The sequence below is a fragment of the Hippocampus zosterae genome, chromosome 5 (assembly GCF_025434085.1).
Source record: "Hippocampus zosterae strain Florida chromosome 5, ASM2543408v3, whole genome shotgun sequence".
NCBI lineage: Eukaryota > Metazoa > Chordata > Actinopteri > Syngnathiformes > Syngnathidae > Hippocampus > Hippocampus zosterae.
In genome coordinates, this window is record NC_067455.1 from 3,938,791 (window position 1) to 3,958,402 (window position 19,612).

The 19,612-nt window shown below is 48.3% G+C and overlaps 1 protein-coding gene across 4 annotated transcripts in view; it reads right to left on the reverse strand.

The window, feature by feature from the left end:
- LOC127600548 (cell adhesion molecule 4-like) overlaps positions 1-19,612 on the reverse strand; it is a 184,141-nt gene that overhangs the window by 37,067 nt on the left and 127,462 nt on the right. For 2 of the 4 annotated variants that reach the window (XM_052065213.1, XM_052065211.1), the window contains exons 1-2: positions 15,209-15,349; positions 4,512-4,658 (exon numbers count right to left, since the gene is read on the reverse strand). In XM_052065213.1, coding sequence (XP_051921173.1) covers positions 4,512-4,658; positions 15,209-15,317 — 256 coding nt within the window. In that variant the 5' untranslated portion in view covers positions 15,318-15,349. Of the gene's footprint in view, positions 1-4,511; positions 4,659-15,208; positions 15,350-19,612 lie in introns of those variants that run through there. The other 2 variants (XM_052065212.1, XM_052065214.1) reach the window with 1 other exon arrangement.

A 19,612-nucleotide genomic window follows, 5' to 3' on the forward strand; every position in this document is an offset into this window, starting at 1 on the left:
GACAGTGTAGACACAAGTCAGATGAGGGGTTAACAGTTTTTATGACACAGTGGACTTAACTAGGGTGGCTTGTTGGAAACATGGCAGCCCCCCATCGCTACACTAAATGGCAACTGAATGTCACACCGCCACCCGAGTCCAAGTTGGTCTTTATGGTCCGGCCTCATTTGCATGCAGGGCGGTGGCCATTTGGTCAGCTCCACCACACTGTGGCAGCAATTTGCCTCTCATCTCTCATAAAATCAAATAAAACTGTCACGACCACTGTTCGGGGGGCTCGCTTGTAAAATAGGTCTAATTTAATGCTCTTATTTGGACAGTGAGACACACTCAGGGGGCGGTGGGGGGGGGGGGGGTCGGTTGCTGTGGCAGATGGACAGGAGGAAGAGTCGTACATTGAGCGATGGACTCGTACGGATACCGTACACGTCGTCATAAGTCCCCCCCCTCTCCCACACACAGCTGCCACCTCCACTCCTGAAGTGGCTCCAGTCGTACCACATAAACGGGACGCTAACGATGAACAAGTCAAAGCTGCTCTTGCAACACGGGTAATCGTTGAAGATTAACACATGTGAGGGGAATGTCCATTTAAGCCCTCTTCATCAGAGGGTTTAATGTCTGGCATTCATATTCTCATGCTGAGAGTCTTCACGATTAATTCACTTAACCGCCGCATTACCGGCAAGGGTGTCTATCTACTTAGTCAAACGAACGCGCCGCAAATGCTGGAATGAGACGGAAAGTGGGAGAGGCCATGAACGTGAACACATCGTGAAAGGCGATGAAATGCAGTGCACTCGACTCCGGCAGCTTTTCCTTTCTCGGCAGGGTTTTGCATCTGAGCCGGATGAGTCTAATGCAGGCATGTCCAAAGTCCGGCCCGGGGGCCTAATCCGGCCCGCGGTCGAATTTCATCCGGCCCTCGGCCCCTGTCATAAAATCAGTGCCGTCTGGCCCGCAGTTTGGGCGCAATGGAACACGTGTTGCATTGACTGAGGTCTCGTAGACTGGTGAGTGATGTTTCATAGAGTACTGCTTCCCTCTAGTGGCTAAATGAGTAATAGCATTCACTAAATGAGTAATAGCATTTAGACACTAGAGGGCATCACTCACGAGTTAACAAGAGATCACTCTGTGTTTATATTGACTGATATGTCATATTTCAAATGATCCTTGCAGTTGTGGATATGTGTATTGCTTGTACATTTCCCTGTTGTTCGAGTCAAAGGTTTTGTGACTATTGAAAAGTCATGGTGATACATTTTATGTTTCAAATCAATCAATTTGCACTCAGGAGACTTCTGTTTAAGAAAAAGTCAAGTGAATAAGCAGTTGCATGTGATATACCCGTTTCAAGTGAACCAAAAGAAATTCTTAAGATTGTTGAAATTAAAATAAAAATGGAAATGTGAAACAGACTGGCTTACTAAAATTTGTTGAACAATATTGTTGTTCAATGTAAAGAATTTCAGCCAAGGTCGCCCCCCGACATTTTACCACATAAAATCTGGCCCCCTTGGCAAAAAGTTTGGACAGCCCTGGTCTAATACATGTTATTTTGGAGTCGGCTCGTCCTGCGTCAAGCGCCTCCAGTTGGTCCAAAATACTGACGCTCACCTCCCAAATGGTACGTACAAGAGGGAGCACATAACCCCAATTCAGGCTTTACCTTTCCAGTAAATTTGTGAAGTTTATTTTGAGATACTTTTATTTGTATTCAAATATTTAAATGGCCTCGTCCCAGGTTACCTCGCCGACTTCCTCCGGCCCTGTGCCTCAGGTACGCACATTTGTGTACCAAATATTTTGAAGCTTGCTTTTAGCCACAGTAATACAGCTCCGATTTTCTTGGACTTGCGCAACTCTTTGATGCTTTGGGCTTAGCGTAGTCGAAGACCCAAGTTGGACAGAGCCGCTGTCAACATCGGAGTTCACGACGGAGACTTTGCACTCATTTTTTTTTTTAGCTTAGCAGTAAGCTAAACAGACTTTTGTAAGGCAGAGTTGCGCAGTTGTTTGACATACTCAACATTTCATTCTCTTTGTTTCAAGTTTAATTTGACAGTAAACCTAAACTGGAAATGAAAATAAACAGCTTGAAGTCTCTTTTTCCTTTTTTTTTTTTTTTTAAAAGAACATTTCACAGTCTGCCAAACTGTGAAGTGAGTTGAGTTTACTCAGCCGCCATATCTTGAAAAACTCCTCAGCCGGATCATTCGTATATCTCACGGCACCACTGCATTTCCAATTAAATTTGTTCAAATTTAAATCGTTACAATGTCCACCGATAGAGAATGGACTGCATTTTCAACATCCATCCATTTTCTGATTCGCTTTATCCACACAAGGGTCGCAGGGCGTGCTGGAGTCTATCTCAGCCGTCTTCGGGCGGTAGGCGGGGGACACCCTGAACCGGTTGCCACCCAATCGCAGGACACACAGAGACCAATAATCGTCTACGGTTTCAATCACACCGAGGGATAATTTCAAGTGTTCAATCAGCCTGCCATGCATGTTTTTGGAAATGTGGGAGGAAACCGGAGCACCCGGAGAAAACCCACGCAGGCCCGGGGAGAACATGCAAACTCCAAAGCTCGGCCCCACGACCTCCACGCACGGCAACATAACGTCAAATAATATCACGTAACAATACGCAGCACCTCATAACATAATGAAACACAAGTTAGCATAGCGCAATGGCCCATAATGCCGCGCAAGATAAATTTAGAACACAACATAATGCAACACAACATTCTTTGGTGATGTAAAATGGAACGTAACACGACGGGATGCAGTACAAGGAAAGTTTATTTATTCATTTAAACTGCTCCAATATTGGGTTCAGCTAAGGGTTTGCCAAACCCGAACCTTAACCGCCAGAGCCCCCGCGTAATTCGATAGCACACAACGCAGAGCCATTCCTTTCGATTTTTATTTTGGAACAATTCTGCCACCTTTTCAGGACAAATGCACGTTCATTTCACGATTGGATTACGGCTCTGTGTTCAAAACAAAAACACACTCGAGAAAGGACTTAACGACATCGAGAACACTTGTCGGAAAGGTTTGCCTCCAGCCGAAATGACAAACACCAACGGTGATACAAATGTAGTCAATTTGCAGATGAAAGATTATTTTAATAGAATCAATCTCCCAAATGACATTTAATATTAACCGTTAATGTTAGCTCATTTCCTCCTCGCGCGCATCGCTCCGAGGCGACATTAGCTTGCTGAGAAGAAGTGATTAAAAAAGGGGAAAAGTGCTGTTTACCGAGCCCAAGGCTCTTGGCTGAACTCGAACGGCGGTCACATCACAATTTGAGCACAACAGCAAGTCCGCGCTCGAATAAAGAGCCGCAGCGCGTCTCCCGACTCATCATTGGGGGTTAACGGCGCAAGGGAGCGTCCTTTTAAAAGCAGTCACATAGTTTGGGCTGGGAAATAAAACAGTCACCTCAATTAACTCGTTGGTTATCTTTTTAATGAGGAATAAGCTCAAATGGCAACGCGAATCCATTTGCATCAAGATGTGCACGCGGTGGAACGTACAACTGCCGCAAATACGGACTGTTAAAGAAGTGCAAACTAAATTGGAGGGTGATTTTTTTTTTTTTTTTAATTTAATGTGCAACTCGCTTCATGGAGATGGATGAAAGCGGACGGGATTGTGCTCGTTTCGATTCTAGGGCAGAGGAAAAGTCAAATTCAAAGGAGCAAGAGAAAAGGAATTCATCAAAACAAATCTGCAGGCTTCTTGATAGTTCATTTAGAATGATGTCAAACATGATTCATTGATTCCTACAATTCTATTATTTGTGAGGAGATAATGGCAGATTTTTTTTTTGATGAATTTGAGTTCATGTTGAGTCGTAATGTGACTTAATGCAACGTGGCTTCAGCTAAGGGCGGCCCGGTGTTCCAGTGGTTAGCGCATCGACCTCACAGTGCAGAGGTAGCGGGTTCGATTCCAACTGTCGACCCCGTGCCTGCGTGGGTTTTCTCCGGGTACTCCGGTTTCCTCCCACATTTTCAAAAACATGCATGGTAGGCTGATTGAACACTCGAAATTATTGTTTGGTGTGAACGCAGATGGTTACTCGTCTCTGTGTGCCCTGCGATGGGCTGGGAATTGGTTCAGGGTGTCCCCCACCTACTGCCCGAAGACGGCTAGGATAGGCTCCAATACTTGTAAGGATAAGCAACACGTAACATCATATAATCGTCATATAAACAACTTCATGAAACGTGACTTCACAGAAGGCAACTTCATGTAACAACACGATGTTCAGCATGTAGCACTTTTGGCGCCAGAGTTTTTATCAATAAAGTATTTCATTTTGACATCACTATTTCAAAAAGGTTGTCGCTTGGAAATGGTAAGCGATAAATGCATACGGTAAATATTGCATGGTGCGATTTTGCTACTTTGGCTTTAAAAGGGGTGAACATGCGTGTGTGTGTTTTTGAGTCACGGCCGCTGCGCTCGACATCCACGCAAATACACACCCCGCGTGCCGTTGAAGAAGAGCGTCTGGCGGCGCGGGTTCTGAATGACCACAATGGATCCATCGTAGTTCTGCAGGCGGCAGGAAATCTGGGCCGTGCCGCCCTCCAAGACGGTGACGTTCTCCGCCTGCACTGCCTGACAACACGCTGTAAAAATAAGAGCAGGAAAAAAAAGGTTTACATCAAAGTTCTTTTTTTCATCCAACCTTTCAAAACCAAAAAAAACACTCGCCTTCTTCGGCTCTCAAGTTATTCATCATACAGAGCCGAGCAGCAAAAGAGACTGAGATATGCGTCTTTGGGTTCATAAGGAGGATCGTCGGAATAACAGGAAAATGTGCTAAGCCGGGCGGCCCGGTAGTCCAGTGGTTAGCACGTCGGCTTCACAGTGCAGAGGTACCGGGTTCGATTCCAGCTCTGGCCTCCCTGTGTGGAGTTTGCATGTTCCCCCCGGGCCTGCGTGGGTTTTCTCCGGGTGCTCCGGTTTCCTCCCACATTCCAAAAATATGCATGGCAGGCTGATTGAACACTCAAAATTGTCCCTAGGTGTGAGTGTGAGAGCGAATGGTTGTTCGTCTCTGTGTGCCCTGCGATTGGCTGGCAACCGATTCAGGGTGTCCCCCGCCTACTGCCCGGAGACAGCTGAGATAGGCTCCAGCACCCCCCGCGACCCTAGTGAGGATCAAGCGGTTAGGAAGATGAATGAATGAATGAATGTGCTAAGCCGTGCCATGAATAGCAACAAATCTTGATTATTTTGTAATAATAATGACAATTTATAAACAAAATGGAATCTGCCTGGTTTTCCAATATTTTATAAATAAAAGGTGAAGAAATCTAAATGGGCCCTTGCATCCTTCTATATTTCTGTACTTGGCCCCTGGAAGGAAAAAAAAAACTTGCCTAAGCATGTGTAGTTCAAATATGATTTGCATCTATTTTTAAAAGCAATTTTTAAACGCATTTTTCCCAATAGCATCTATTAAAGTAGGTCGCGCCTTAGCTGCAATGGGGAAATGCGGGTCATGAACTGACTTCAACGTGCTTCTTTCATACTTTGGCATCGTCTTGTGGCATCTTTCCACAAATAAATAAATACATAAATAAATAAACAAAACATTTGAATAATGGCAGATAGTGAAAAGGGAAGGTAAAGCCAGTCATATTTTCACATTCAAACGCATACACACACGCACAAACAAAACTATACAATGCAATCTGTTGCTAGGCAGCCAATTAATGACAGATCGAAATGTCATGAAATTATCACACCAGTTTTGATGTGAAAAGTCTTCCAGACGAGAGGAGCCAGATGAGGTGGCTTGGGCATCTGATTCGGATGCCTCCTGAACGCCTCCCTGGTGAGGTGTTCTGGGCACGTCCCACCGGGAGGAGACCCCGAGGAAGACCCAGGACACGCTGGAGAGACTATGTCACCCAGCTGGCCTGGGAACGCCTCGGGATCCCCCGGGGAGAGCTGGAAGAAGTAGCTAGGGAGAGGGAAGTCTGGGCTTCCCTGCTAAAGCTGTTGCCCCCGCGACCCAGCCCCGGATAAGCGGTAGAAGATGGATGGATGGATGGATGGATGGAAGTCTTACAGGAAAAATGTAACCCCCCCCACCCCCCGACACACACACACACACTCACATCTCCCATGTTCCCCAATAAACTCCAAAAGTCCATTTAGACGGCGACACGTCTCTTTGACGCCGAGTGAAGGAACAACGACACAGCTTGATGACGGTTTGATCAGAGAATGCTCCATGTTTGGTGTTACGGCCGTCGCGACCCCTGCCGAGAAATCCACCCACCCCTCCCAGCACAATGGATGCTGACCTCCGTAGTTGGACTTCAAAAAACGTGTTCAGAAATGTGTTTTCCAAGCTCACACCATCTTATAGAAAGCAAAAACGGGACAATGCATGGGACTCAACTCGGAGGACGATATACCAACAAAGAAGACCATCTCGACAAATCGACACCCACTATAGACATGCAAGTCCATTCCAAATGCGTCGCTCTCTTTGGTGACGCCACGACTTGGTTGCAATCATTTTTCTAATGGCCGTTATTACTCATCGAGCGGGCACCCCGAAGTTGGGCCGCCATTGTTTGGAAAGGACATTAGCGTCGCCTGCTCCGCGTTTTGACAAGTTCAACGCCACGCATCTCTTCTCCCATTAGTGACTTGTCACCATTCAGACAGAAGAGTGACTGCTGCACGTCTGCACGTAATGAGGAGGAAAGAGTCTCAAATCCGGGATGGAAGTACAAACGGATTAGACGCGAGAGAAGGCATTTTCCCGTAAATTAGTGCCACAACCTTAATAGCTGTTATGCGGCTGAGAAAATGAACACCCGCAAAACTAAGGTGGATGTGTGCTACATGGATTTAGAATGCAAACATGTCATTATTCCATGAAACAACCGCCGGTATTCTATTTACGGTCCCATTAGCAAAATGATATGCCGTATATTCTGTGCACGGATGCTATTTTTGAAAATTAACAACAATGAAAAAAAGAAAAATGGTTGTCAGTGCGACGAGCATCTAAAACCTGTTGCAGTCACTGAGGCTCAGTTTATTTCAAGAGTATCCACAAAACACCATGAATGAATTTTTTTTTACGGAAACAAACATTTCTTAAACTACCCTACGGGACAAAGAATGAAGGAGGGATAACGACAAGGTGACCGGATGCGTATCATAAATTCAGGGCATGAATAACAAAGCGGAAAAAAAATATTTTTAAAAAAAAAAAAAAAAAAAAGGGAAAACAAAACAAACTGCTACAGAGGACACATTTCCCTGCATAATGAAAAAACATTTATGAAAAAAATAAAAGCAGTCTGAAAAACAAAAAAAGCATGTTTGATGGGGTTTCCCAATGTGTTTTCCAATGGTGATGTAATCAGTTACATAGAACCACATCTAAACAAAAATAAGTGGAGATAAAATTTTACATTTATCTGAAAAAAATAAATAAATGAAAAGACACGTTAACGAAAGTGATGAAAATTAGGTGGGAACTCCATATGAATTTTTTTAAATGAAAAAAAAAAACCAACAACCAAAAAAAAAAAAGACTACAAATATTCATTCACGGCGGCCCGGTAGTCCAGTGGTTAGCACGTCGGCTTCACAGTGCAGAGGTACCGGGTTCGATTCCAGCTCCGGCCTCCCTGTGTGGAGTTTGTATGTTCTCCCCGGGCCTGCGTGGGTTTTCTCCGGGTGCTCCGGTTTCCTCCCACATTCCAAAAACATGCGTGGCAGGCTGATTGAACGCTCTAAAGTGTCCCTAGGTGTGAGTGTGGGCGTGGATGGTTGTTCGTTTCTGTGTGCCCTGCGATTGGCTGGCAACCGATTCAGGGTGTCCCCCGCCTACTGCCCGGAGACAGCTGGGATAGGCTCCAGCACCCCCCGCGACCCTAGTGAGGATCAAGCGGCTCGGAAGATGAATGAATGAATGAATATTCGTCTATATGAATATTCGTCTATATGAATATTCATTCATTCATTCATCTTCCGTACCGCTTGATCCTCACTAGGGTCGCGGGGGTTGCTGGAGCCCATCCCAGCCGTCTCCGGGCAGTAGGCGGGGGACATCTCTGTGTGCCCTGCGATTGGCTGGCAACTGATTCAGGGTGTCAGGGAGCACCCGGAGAAAAACCACGCAGGCCCGGGGAGAACATGCAAACACCACACAGGGAGGCCGGAGCTGGAATCGAACCCGATACCTCTGCACTGTGAAGCCGACGTGCTAACCACTGGACTACCGGGCCGCCCTAACCAAATTACCAAAAAAAAATATCAAAGTATATAATGTTGCCGGACAGATTTAAATTCTCTTTGCACTACAACATGCACAAAATCAAAACGCAAATCTCTCGTAACATAACAAAAAAATAAAATAAAAATTGAATCTCACAAACACAGGTGCAGCATAGAGGCGGAGCCAGAGACAGGGCAATCAGCCAGTTATAGAAAGCGGCGGCTGAGGGTACAATAATGCAGCTGGTGGCCCGGTGACGCACGGCAGCGTGGCTAAAAGCGGCTGGCGCAGCACTTTAAGTTTTACAGGCGGCGCGTCCAAATCAAACGTCGCCCGTTTGTGATCAGGCGCAAGCGAGAGATGGGGCGCGAGGGAAGAGAAGAAGAAGAAGAAAAGATGGAAGGAAGCAACCCGTACGACAGCAGCTATGAATCTGACATCCGGTGAAATACACGCCGCTCGTAAAATACCGCACAAGCGGCAACATAAAAAGGAGAATGCCGAGCGGCGTCGATCGACCAAGCTGGCGGCGCCGTCAATACGTTTTTACCTCCGCCCAAGCGGGGGCAGTATTTTACAACCTCCCTCAATCCTCCGCCTGAAACGCTGGCCCCCCCCACAAAAATAAAAGGCTTTATTTACCGCAGCAACACATCCCAATTCTTTTTAAACACAACGTACTTTACTGCAGGTCATAACGTAGTGATGGCACTCAATAGAACCTCCAGCAAGGCGAAAAAATTCAATCATCAGCAGCACGCTGGAATCTGTCTCACTGAATGATGGCTTTCATTAAAAAAAAAAAAAAAAAAAAAAACGGCAGCCTGATAAACTAAAGAACATGCCCCACCCCCCCCCCCAAAAAAAGTGACAGACGTTTTAAAAACGGTGAATATATTTCATCGCGATACACATTCGACGTGCACTGACAATGAAAGCCATCTGTTAGCATGTCATGACATACTGACATGCTAATATTTGTCACTCTAGAAAAGGGGTCAACCTAAATTTTTTTAACGCCATTTTGGATGAAAACAAACAAAAGACAAATGTGTCTGGAGCCGCTAAAAAAATGAAAAGCTTTAGAATGAAGGCGATACATGCCGTATGTTAGCTACATTAGCCCGCTATCGAAATGACTACGTTGGCTACAAATACACAACGAGCCATCCATCCATTTTCTGAACCGCTTGATCCTCACTAGGGTTGCGGGGGGTGCTGGAGCCTATCCAAGTTGTCTTCGGGCAGTAGGCGGGGGACACCCTGAATCGGTTGCCAGCCAATCGCAGGGCACACAGAGACGAACAACCATCCACGCTCACACTCACACATAGGGACAATTTAGAGCGTCCAATCAGCCTGCCATGCATGTTTTTGGAATGTGGGAGGAAACTGGAGCACCCGGAGAAAACCCACGCAAGCCCGGGGAGAACATGCAAACTCCACACAGGGAGGCCGGAGCTGGAATCGAACCCGGTACCTCTGCACTGTGAAGGCGACGTGCTAACCACTGGACTACCGGGCCGCCCTACACAACGAGCCTTCAAGATTAAATGTTTTTTTCTTTTTCCTTGGTAGGAACAGCAATGCCGCCTTGTACCGCCGTCTCCCACGGGATCACAAAGAATATCACGCCATAACTTGACGCGCACGATTTCTTATCTCGCTAATCGGTAATCTGTGCATTTAGCAAAACTCTGTGCCATTTAGTTTTTGGATTTGATGTGGTGTTTCTCCTCACTACATTACAGATAAGAGATGGCCGGGGGGGGGGGGGGGGGGGGGGTCAGATTTGGGAGGCGGCCAGCTGGACCGTTCAATGTCGGTAAATTGTACGCGCTGTCTCCCGAGTCAGCCAGCTGAGTGGCCGCCCCCGCTCCATCCTTGAGAGTGCGTCACCATAATAGATGTGCTGTGTCAGTGCGCCCCAAATGAACCCTTGTGCATCCTTGAGGAAGGGAGGGGGGGGGGGCACATATTCCCCCCCCCCTCGCCCCCACACTACCGCTACCTATTCATTATCTCTCATTATCTTTTCCCACTGGAGGGCGGCCAGGAACCCGTGTCGCCTCGGCGGGCGGGCGGAGGATTTACAAGAGAATCGATGCAGAGGGGATGACAATGCGAGACCCTTTTGCGTTATTTTCCACTCCTCATTCCAAACAATAACAGCGTCTCGTCTGTCTCACGGTTGGGGGTCACCCACCCTAACGTCCCATTTTCCCATCACCCCTCAGCGATGCCAGCCACTTTTCTGCGGCGCGCAGGGGGTGGGGGAGTGGGGGGCGGACGCGTGTGCCGGCGGGGGGCGCAAAATGAACGCCTGCTACCAGGTTAATGACAGTTTACTTTTCCGTGCAGAGAGTTGCGCAGCCTCATCTCCCGCCTAAAATTATCATGCCATCTCTCGTCTCGCTTTCTTTCCTTTGGGGAGAATCTGCCAATCAAATGCAGAGCAAAGAAAGGTGGTGTGGAGACGAGGAGGGGGGGGGGGGGGTAGCAACGCTCCCCCTATAAATAAAACATCATCCTGAGCACATTTTCATTCTTTTGTCGTCCTCTCTGCTCACCTCGCTGCCACCTAATCCGCCAACATCAACCGTACTTTCATCTCAATTTCCTCCATTAAAAGGCCCTCAAAACATTTGATGGTCAAAAGTATCGAGACGGCTGGCGATGTAGTGGAATGAGGGCGAGCCTTCTCGGTCTAAAAATGGGCAAAGGTATTTCCCCCCCCCAAGTTCCAAAAAGTCAACAATGAATCGAAAACAGTCATGGCATCGCTGCTAAGCTTTTCGAAATGACCTGACAGACAACGAGAAGTCAACAACATATGAACTCGCTTCCGCTTTTTGGGAGCTACAAAAGCTTCCATTCTTTTTTGGGAAAACCTTTTATATTCGGCCCGAAAGAGAATCAAGGGAAACAATTTGGGGGAAAGTATGAAAGCACTCGGCAATGACACTTGGGGAAACAGACAATGGAGCCAGTTCCCAATGGAGCCAGTTCCTTCTTTTAGAGCGACAGCTGGAAAGAGCTTTGACAAGAGTTTGAGTGGGCTAGCATGGCCACATCCATTCATTCATTCATTCATTCATCTTCCGAGCCGCTTGAACCTCACTAGGGTCGCGGGGGGTGCTGGAGCCTATCCCAGCCGTCTTCGGGCAGTAGGCGGGGGACACCCTGAATCGGTTGCCAGCCAATCGCAGGGCACACAGAAACGAACAACCACTCACACTCACACTCACACCTAGGGACATTTTAGAGTGTTCAATCAGCCTGCCACGCATGTTTTTGGAATGTGGGAGGAAACTGGAGCACCCGGAGAAAACCCACGCAGGCCCGGGGAGAACATGCAAACTCCACACAGGGAGGCCGGAGCTGGAATCGAACCCGGTACCTCTGCACTGTGAAGCCGACATGCTAACCACTGGACTACCGGGCCACATCCAGTTCAAAAATAAAAAAATATGAAGGAAACTTGAAGATAGTGGCGACATAACGACCAACAGGTGTGCAGCTGCAGGGAGAAGCCTACAGTGCCACCTGTTGGTCACAAACAGAATCATGACAATAGCGAGCCTTAGCGGGAGGCTGACGTTGAAAATAAGCATTTGGCTCCCCCCTGTTGGAGCGACATCGGCTTCTATTCTTTTGAAAGACGCGTGAGCGGTGAGAATGATCATTTGAATTCGGTGGGGGGGGGGGCAGACATCTAAAACGGGCTTGGATCTGAGACCCTGATTTCGAGTGGTCAGAGATAAAAGAAGTCGCCCGGACATTTTCCAAGCCGAGAACGTCCAGGTTCATCTTGTGATGCGCTAAACGTTTGCAACGCCCCCCCCCCCCCCGCGGTCTCCTCGCGCCGTTTCCTCATTATCCGTACCCCATTTTCGTTTGCACAAAAGCCTCCCTTCTCGCCTGCACCACCCTCCCTTCGCCCTCGCTCATTTTTTTTGGGGGGGGGGGGAGCACTGGACCAAGTGGGAATCATTGCCAGCCTTGTACCCCCCCCAACCCCCCACGCGTCTGCTAAATTTGATTTGTTCTGCAGCTCAAGTCTGCGGCATAATCGCAGCGCTTCCACAGCGAGCCGGGAGAGCGGAAGGAAGCGGCGCAGAGCAGAGAGCGGGACGAGAGGACGGGACGAAATGAGTGAAGAGTGGATATCTTGCTTTTCTTTTTTTTACCCTCCACCCCGTCCCGCTTTCATCTTCTGCTCTGCTTTGGCCTATTTTAATTGGCAGTGGCTCAGCTTTTCTCTCGCCCTCCCTCCCTCGGCTTGTTTTGACTTCTTTCTTCCCCATCTTAATCTGCGACCAGCACAACCTCTCCAACTCCAGGAGGACGGCAAAGCTAATCAACTGAATCAGCATCAAATTGTGCCGGCTCACTCTGTGACCCCTCATTCAAAGAATCTTCATTTATTTGGTCTCAGAACTCGCCATAGTTCCGCTTTATCATCTGACCTTCCGCCCCCCCCCTCCACATCCTTGAAATTCCCAATTAGCTTTCCGCCCCCATTTGCCACCTTCCTCGCAGCTTCCCATGTTGACCTTCCAGATCTTTTGCTTCTCCAGCCCGGCGGTGTTTCAAAGGCAGCCTCCATTCCTTGGTCCAGACCCCCACCCCCATCCCATTACCCATCTTCACCCTTCGCAAACCAGCCCCCCCGCATCCGCCGCTCAGTCACACACCCAACGAGCTGGCAACAAAATCCGCCATTTCGGTCTATCATCCAAAATATCCATCCGTCCATTTTCCGATCTACTTTATCCTCACAAGTGTCACCGGGCTTGCCGTAGCCTATCCCAGCCGTCTTCGGGCAGTAGGCGGGGGACACCCTGAATCGGTTGCCAGCCAACCGCAGGCCACACATAGACAAACAAGCCTCCGCACTCCCACACGCACACCTTGGGACAATTTAGAGTGTTCCATTAACCAGAGATAGCAATGGCTAGTGATGAAAAATAGCGGAAAGGGGCGTGGCCTGGACCGGGCGACCAATCACGACGAGTAAGACATCATACACGTCCAATCGCAGGGTTGTTTACAATCGGAAGATTCAAAACGTCGTGAAAACTCGACGATAAGGTACCTGACCCCCCCCCCCCCCCTAAAATTTTCAACGGATTTAGACGATTCACAAAAATGATCAATTTAAGAAATAAAAAGGCGGATTTCCGCGTATCCGCCGAAAATTGCCATCCCTGATTAATCTGCTGTGCGTGTTTTTGGAACCTGAGAGGAAATCGGAGAACCGGGAGAAAAGCCACGCAGGCATGGGGAGAACACAGACAACTCCGCACAGGGAGGCCGGAGCCAGAATCAAACCTTGTGCCTCTGCACTGTGAGGTCAATGCGCGAACCACAGAGCCGCCTTCGTCCATAATATTCATTCATTCATTCATTCATTCATCTTCCGAGCCGCTTGATCCTCACTAGGGTCGCGGGGGTGCTGGAGCCTATCCCAGCTGTCTTCGGGCAGTAGGCGGGGGACACCCTGAATCGGTTGCCAGCCAATCGCAGGGCACACAGAAACGAACAACCATTCGCACTCACACTCACACCTAGGGACAATTTTTAGTGTGTTCAATCAGCCTGCCACGCATGTTTTTGGAATGTGGGAGGAAACCGGAGCACCTGGAGAAAACCCACGCGGGCCCGGGGAGAGCATGCAAACTCCACACAGGGAGGCCGGAGCTGGAATCGAACCCAGTACCTCTGCACTGTGAAGCCGACGTGCTAACCACTGGACTACCGGACCGCCTCGTCCATAATAGTTTCATGCTATTTTTTTATTTTCTTTCAACTTCAATTCCGCCGCGTATATTTTCAGGTTTCTTTTGTTCAACTTGGGACCAGTTTCGGATTTACGACGACGACCTGACTTGAGTCCCACTTGACATGAATGCTAACACAGCATTAACATTGTGCGATAGCATTCCAAAAATGCCTTTTGCACAAATCGCGTTTTGTTCTCCGTGCGCCCGTTTGAAGGGCAAAAAAACCCACAAAGCTGGCATTTCGGCAACAAGTGAACACTTCTGCCGAGACGTAGCGGCCGGCGCCCAACACGGCTCCATCCGTACGACATTAGACAGTGTCCTTTCTGTTGATTGTATTTGCCGAAGACACAGAAGTCGTCGGGAAGACGCTCGGGCGGGGGTGGGGGGGGGGGCAGCGCCTGCGCTTGTTTACCCGCGAGGAGGAGCTGCGTCGCAGGTATTAATAGCGTGTCGGATCGCCGCCACTCATTTCTGACGCCTGTCAAAACTTCTCGTCAGGCGAGGCCCTCATCTTCCTCGATCTTTCTTCCTTTCAAGCTCTCTTTCGCATTTCAACATGTTCTGCGTATGCCGGGGCAAAATGTCTGCCGGCACTGTATCGTATTATCTTTTTTTTCTGTTTCCGACGCCGTCCTAATATTGGCTCTTTTCCTAATCCTAGTTGAAGTGTAATTACTGACAGCTTCAACATTTCAGACGAGACGCATATTTCATCGCGATCGTGCTTTTCCTTTGGATGATTTCGATTTTTTTTTCTTTTAATGACCCTTTTGCTGCACCATTAGCTCGCATTTGAACGTTTCCATACCTTTTTTCATTAGCAACATCTCAAGGCACACCACAAAACAAGAAAAGTAACCGGAAGAGCCAGATGAGCTTGATCGAGAACTATTTAGGGCACAAAGTTGCGCACAAACTGAGGCAAATCGCAAACCCGGTGCCGGCGGTAATTACACGTTCTCCACCCCGATACAAGCCGCGCTTTTAATACGGATCGAACGTGCGAGCATTATGCTCACGCTCCCTCCGGCTTGTTTGCCACGTAATGACTCCCTGCAGAATCGATACCGCACGTCTCCTTTAATAGGGATGCATGTGTGTGTGTGTGTGTGTGGGTAGGGGGGGGGGGACTTACGAGCAAAGCCCAGAAGGAGCGGGATCAGGACCAGGCTCCGTGGGGACAGCGAGAGGGAGCTCGGGGGGAGGCGGCGGCGGCAGAAGACAGAGCTCCAAGCGGGCCTCATTGTGTATTTTTGAATCAATGGCTCCTTTGTGACCCTGCTGGCTTACCGAAGACTAACAAGACGAAAAAAAAAACAAAAAAAAAACAACCCCAAAACAACAACAACAAAAAACCCACTAATTTACGCTCAATAGCAATGCGGGGCTGCGGAAAATTCCCCGCCAGGAGGTAAGAGTGAGGCGCTTTAATGATGACTTTGTACGACTTAGCACACGTTGGAAGCTCGACGATAACAACGCAGCTTGGGCCGACTCGATCGATTTATTTTATTTTTCTTTTGCGAGAGACGAGTGACTTATACGGCATTCCGCCGGTGCAACCTGCGCTGAGCTAGTTGTGAGCGCCCGAGAAACATAAAAAAAAAAAACATCCCAGCTGAGGCAGGTTTCTTATCTCGATAGACGATGCCCGCATGCAAACTTTAGAAGCGCAGATGAATGCATCGTAGCGCCCTGGGGGGGGGGGGGGGGGACTGGAGAATCTGGGGCAACAATCAACACGCCGCGTTTTTCCAAACGAAGCCCCGCGAGAACCTGCCGGCGTTCCTTGGAGGCGCTAACCTGAACGGCCGCCTCTCTGGAGACACGCCGTCTCTCCGCAGTTCATCTGCGGAGGGACGCGGGGGTAAATAAAATCCGATTGGAGGTTGAAGAGCAGAAGCCTCCCGAGATGCCTTTTTTTTTTGCAAATTTGTCCAAGTCGGCAGGAATGAACACAAGCCGTCGAATGTAATCTACTTGGAAACCTGGAAGTACGGACTTTGGACTTTTTCCGGTTGTGTGAGCGCCACTGCGCACCTCACCGAGCACGACCCACTGAGGGATGAAGCGTTAGTACCCCGAACACGGCCCGCAACCTCCTGCCGAGCATGCCGCCGCTCAAGCAGCCTTCAGCTCGTCCAATGTGGAAAAAAAATGCCCCTCCCCCGTCCCCCGCCCCACCTCCCGCCACCGATCTGACTTCAATTCGCAACGAAAAAAGAAAAATTTCAGATTGATCCCCTGAAATCGTTTTTCCTCGCTCTTTCCTCCAATCCGCCCGTCCGCCCGGGCGGTCGCTTCTTCTCCGCAAAATTCCCGTCGGCGACTTTGTCCGTTCATTAAAAACACGGCGATAATCCCAAAGAGGTGTCACAGCTAATCGCATCCATCTGTCCGTTATCTGACTTGCAACTTGTTTATATAACCCCAGCCAGCACCCCCCCCCCCGACCCCCCACCCCATGCTCATGCCCGTGTGGGATCAGCATCTGCATATTTTGCATACTCTTTTGTGAAGGTTAAAGCGCTGCTGTATGTGTGTGTGTGTGTGGCGAAATGACAATACTTGTCTTTCAGTTCTGCAAACAGTGGCGGTGTGTGTGTGTGTGTGTGTGTGTGTGTGTGTAAAAAAATGTGAATGTGGCCAAGTGTCTGGTGTGGGTCGCGGAATTAGGTAGTGTTTGGCCTTTTCACTGTCGCCTCTTGCTTAATGTATCCATACAGGCGCCCGCAGAAGCGTCACAGTGCCTCTTTTGTCCGAAATGCCGGCACCTTACAGCGGGCCGGGGATGCGCGGCATCGACGGTTGACAACAAGTGGGCCTGTTCGAGCAATATCTTGCAAACTTTAGCGTGATTGTGATTCCCACTACCCAGCATTGACATAGGGAAATTCAGGAAATAGAAAGACCTCCAGAAATGTAGATTAAGCGAATTGCCATCCGGAAGATTGACATAATGAAAGACACACAAATTTAGGATGAATGAAGTGGAATGACAAAATGCCAACTGTCAGGAATGATAAGTTAGCAACATTACCACGGTTAACAAACCACTTCCTGTCATACGCTTTTATTCTGAAAGACAAAGCACACCGCTTCCAACATTGGAAGCGTTGATCTCGCAATTGAAAGACTGGAAGATCCAATATTTAAAAGGGATATCAAGACGAATATTTACTCTTCCATCCATCCATCCATTTTCTGAACCGCTTAATCCTCACTAGGGTCGCGGGGGTGCTGGAGCCTATCCCAGCCGTCTTCGGGCAGTAGGCGGGGGACACCCTGGATCGGTTGCCAGCCAATCGCAGGGCACACAGAGACGAACAACCAACCACGCTCACACTCACACCTAGGGACAATTTAGAGCGTCCAATCAGCCTGCCATGCATGTTTTTGTAATGTGGGAGGAAACCGGAGCACCCAGAGAAAACCCACGCAGGCGGGGAGAACATGCAAACTCCACACAGGGAGGCCGGAGCTGGAATCGAACCCGGTACCTCTGCACTGTGAAGCCGACGTGCTAACCACTGGACTACCGGGCCTGCCCTTTCAAAATCAGGCATTCACTTACCGGGAATGGAACCCGGGCCTCCGCGGTGAAAGCGCCAAATCCTAGCCACTAGACCATCAGGGATTATTTACTCTTTGAGTACTGAATATAGATACTTCCAGCACTAAAATTTCATTGAACAGAATGTACAAAACTTGTGAACAAAGATGTACCGGTAGATAAGGAGTGTCGAAAACATTTTCGACGAGGACCACATTTTAGTTACCATTTTCCTTGGAGTGCCACTATGACTGAAATCACATAAAGAAGTAAAAAAAAATCCGTTTATTCAACTATTGTTTAAGTTACTGGAACGAGTTGTTTGGCAACAAGAATGTCGCTCTCATTTATTACACGTGAGAATTTTAAAATTTTGGTCCATCTTTTCGCAAGCATCGTGGAAGTTACCATGTTTGATTTGCTTTTGCGGGCCACATAAAATAATGTGGCGGGCCAGATATGGTCCCCTGGCCTTGACTTTGACACCAGTGAAGTGGATGATAATTCACCAATGTATCAAACCACCGCAGTATAGCGCCCACTAGTCCCCGGTATCTTAAAGTAAGGCCGTTATATGCCCTTTACCGATGCCTGGTATCCCTACGCCGCCATCCCTGCTAATTAGCATCACATAAAATACTCTAATAATGCATTCTGGTGCAACAAGTAATGGCTAATGCTAACAAGGCCCTTCCAGCGTATTACAATGCTGCTCCTCACGTTGTCGATTGACGCACACAGACGAACAAAACTCCTTACATGGTACACATGTCATGTAACTTTGTGACCAACAGGCGGCACTGTGGGGCTCCGCCTGCAGCTGCACACCTGTTGGTCATTGTGTCGTTAGTTGTTAGCATTGCAAAACGCTGTACCTTGGGAGTAGCCTTGCTCGATGCCGCTTCTCTCATGTTTTGTCGTTAAGATTTTTTTCCATCACGTCACCCATAATGCAGTTCCTTTGTTCTATCCCCCCCCCCCCCCCCCCCCGTCGTCACGTGCGCAATCATTACAGCAATTGGCGACGAAAGCGGCGGCACAAAGCCGGCGATGGACGCCAGCCACAGCGGCATCTCGTGACTTTCATTGTCCCGATAAAAGGCAAAGATAAAAACAATTCCGCCGTGACAACGCCACCTCTCATTGTTCCGCATCCATTGGTCGCTCTCCACACACCTGCGCGCACACTACAATCAAGTCCAATAAAGTCAAATGTTTTTTTATCGGGTGGCTTTTTAATACAGCCCCCCGCAACCGCTCGTAATTGCCGGAAAGAGCGGCAAGGCATTAAAAATCGGCGCACGAGCTGGCTGAGCGTGTATTTGTGCGCGCTGTTGATTGGGATCTCGGGGTCTTCAAAACAAGAACAGCAGCGACATGGAGGAACGTGAACTGGGGAGCACTAACAACTGATTTGGACAAGCACGATTGGCACCTAGGGCCGCCTTGAGCAGAATTCCATTTCATGTTGTGGGTTGCAAAAACGACCACGACAAATGCCGTCAACATTTTTTTTTTCCTTCTGATCTGAAGAAACGTATTGGTACCTGGACTTCTAACTTTTTCCATGCTGTCACTGTTGACCCATATGACCGCCAGTCAAGCGAACGAAAAATTCCAGACACGTACAGAACGGGACAAACAGTTGACCGCACTGGACTGTTCTATATATTTAAGTAAAGGAGTCGGATCAGTACTTTTGGTTCAATTCATTGATTCAATTCAAGGTTTGTCAGAATTGTCATTTTTGCTGAGCGGTCGGTGACATTTATTTTGGGACCGTTGTCGAAATGATATTGTCCATTTCTTTGACCTTTTTGTTGAGTCTGTAGTTCCACAGCTACAGAAGTTGGCGCAGGGCACATTTTAATTCCCGTTTCACTTGTAGGGCCATTGTGGCTGAAACCATTTCAAGAAAAGTTACTTGTCAAGAGGAAACCTGTTTGGTAACAAGAACATGCGTTTTATTGAGTACATCAATTGACA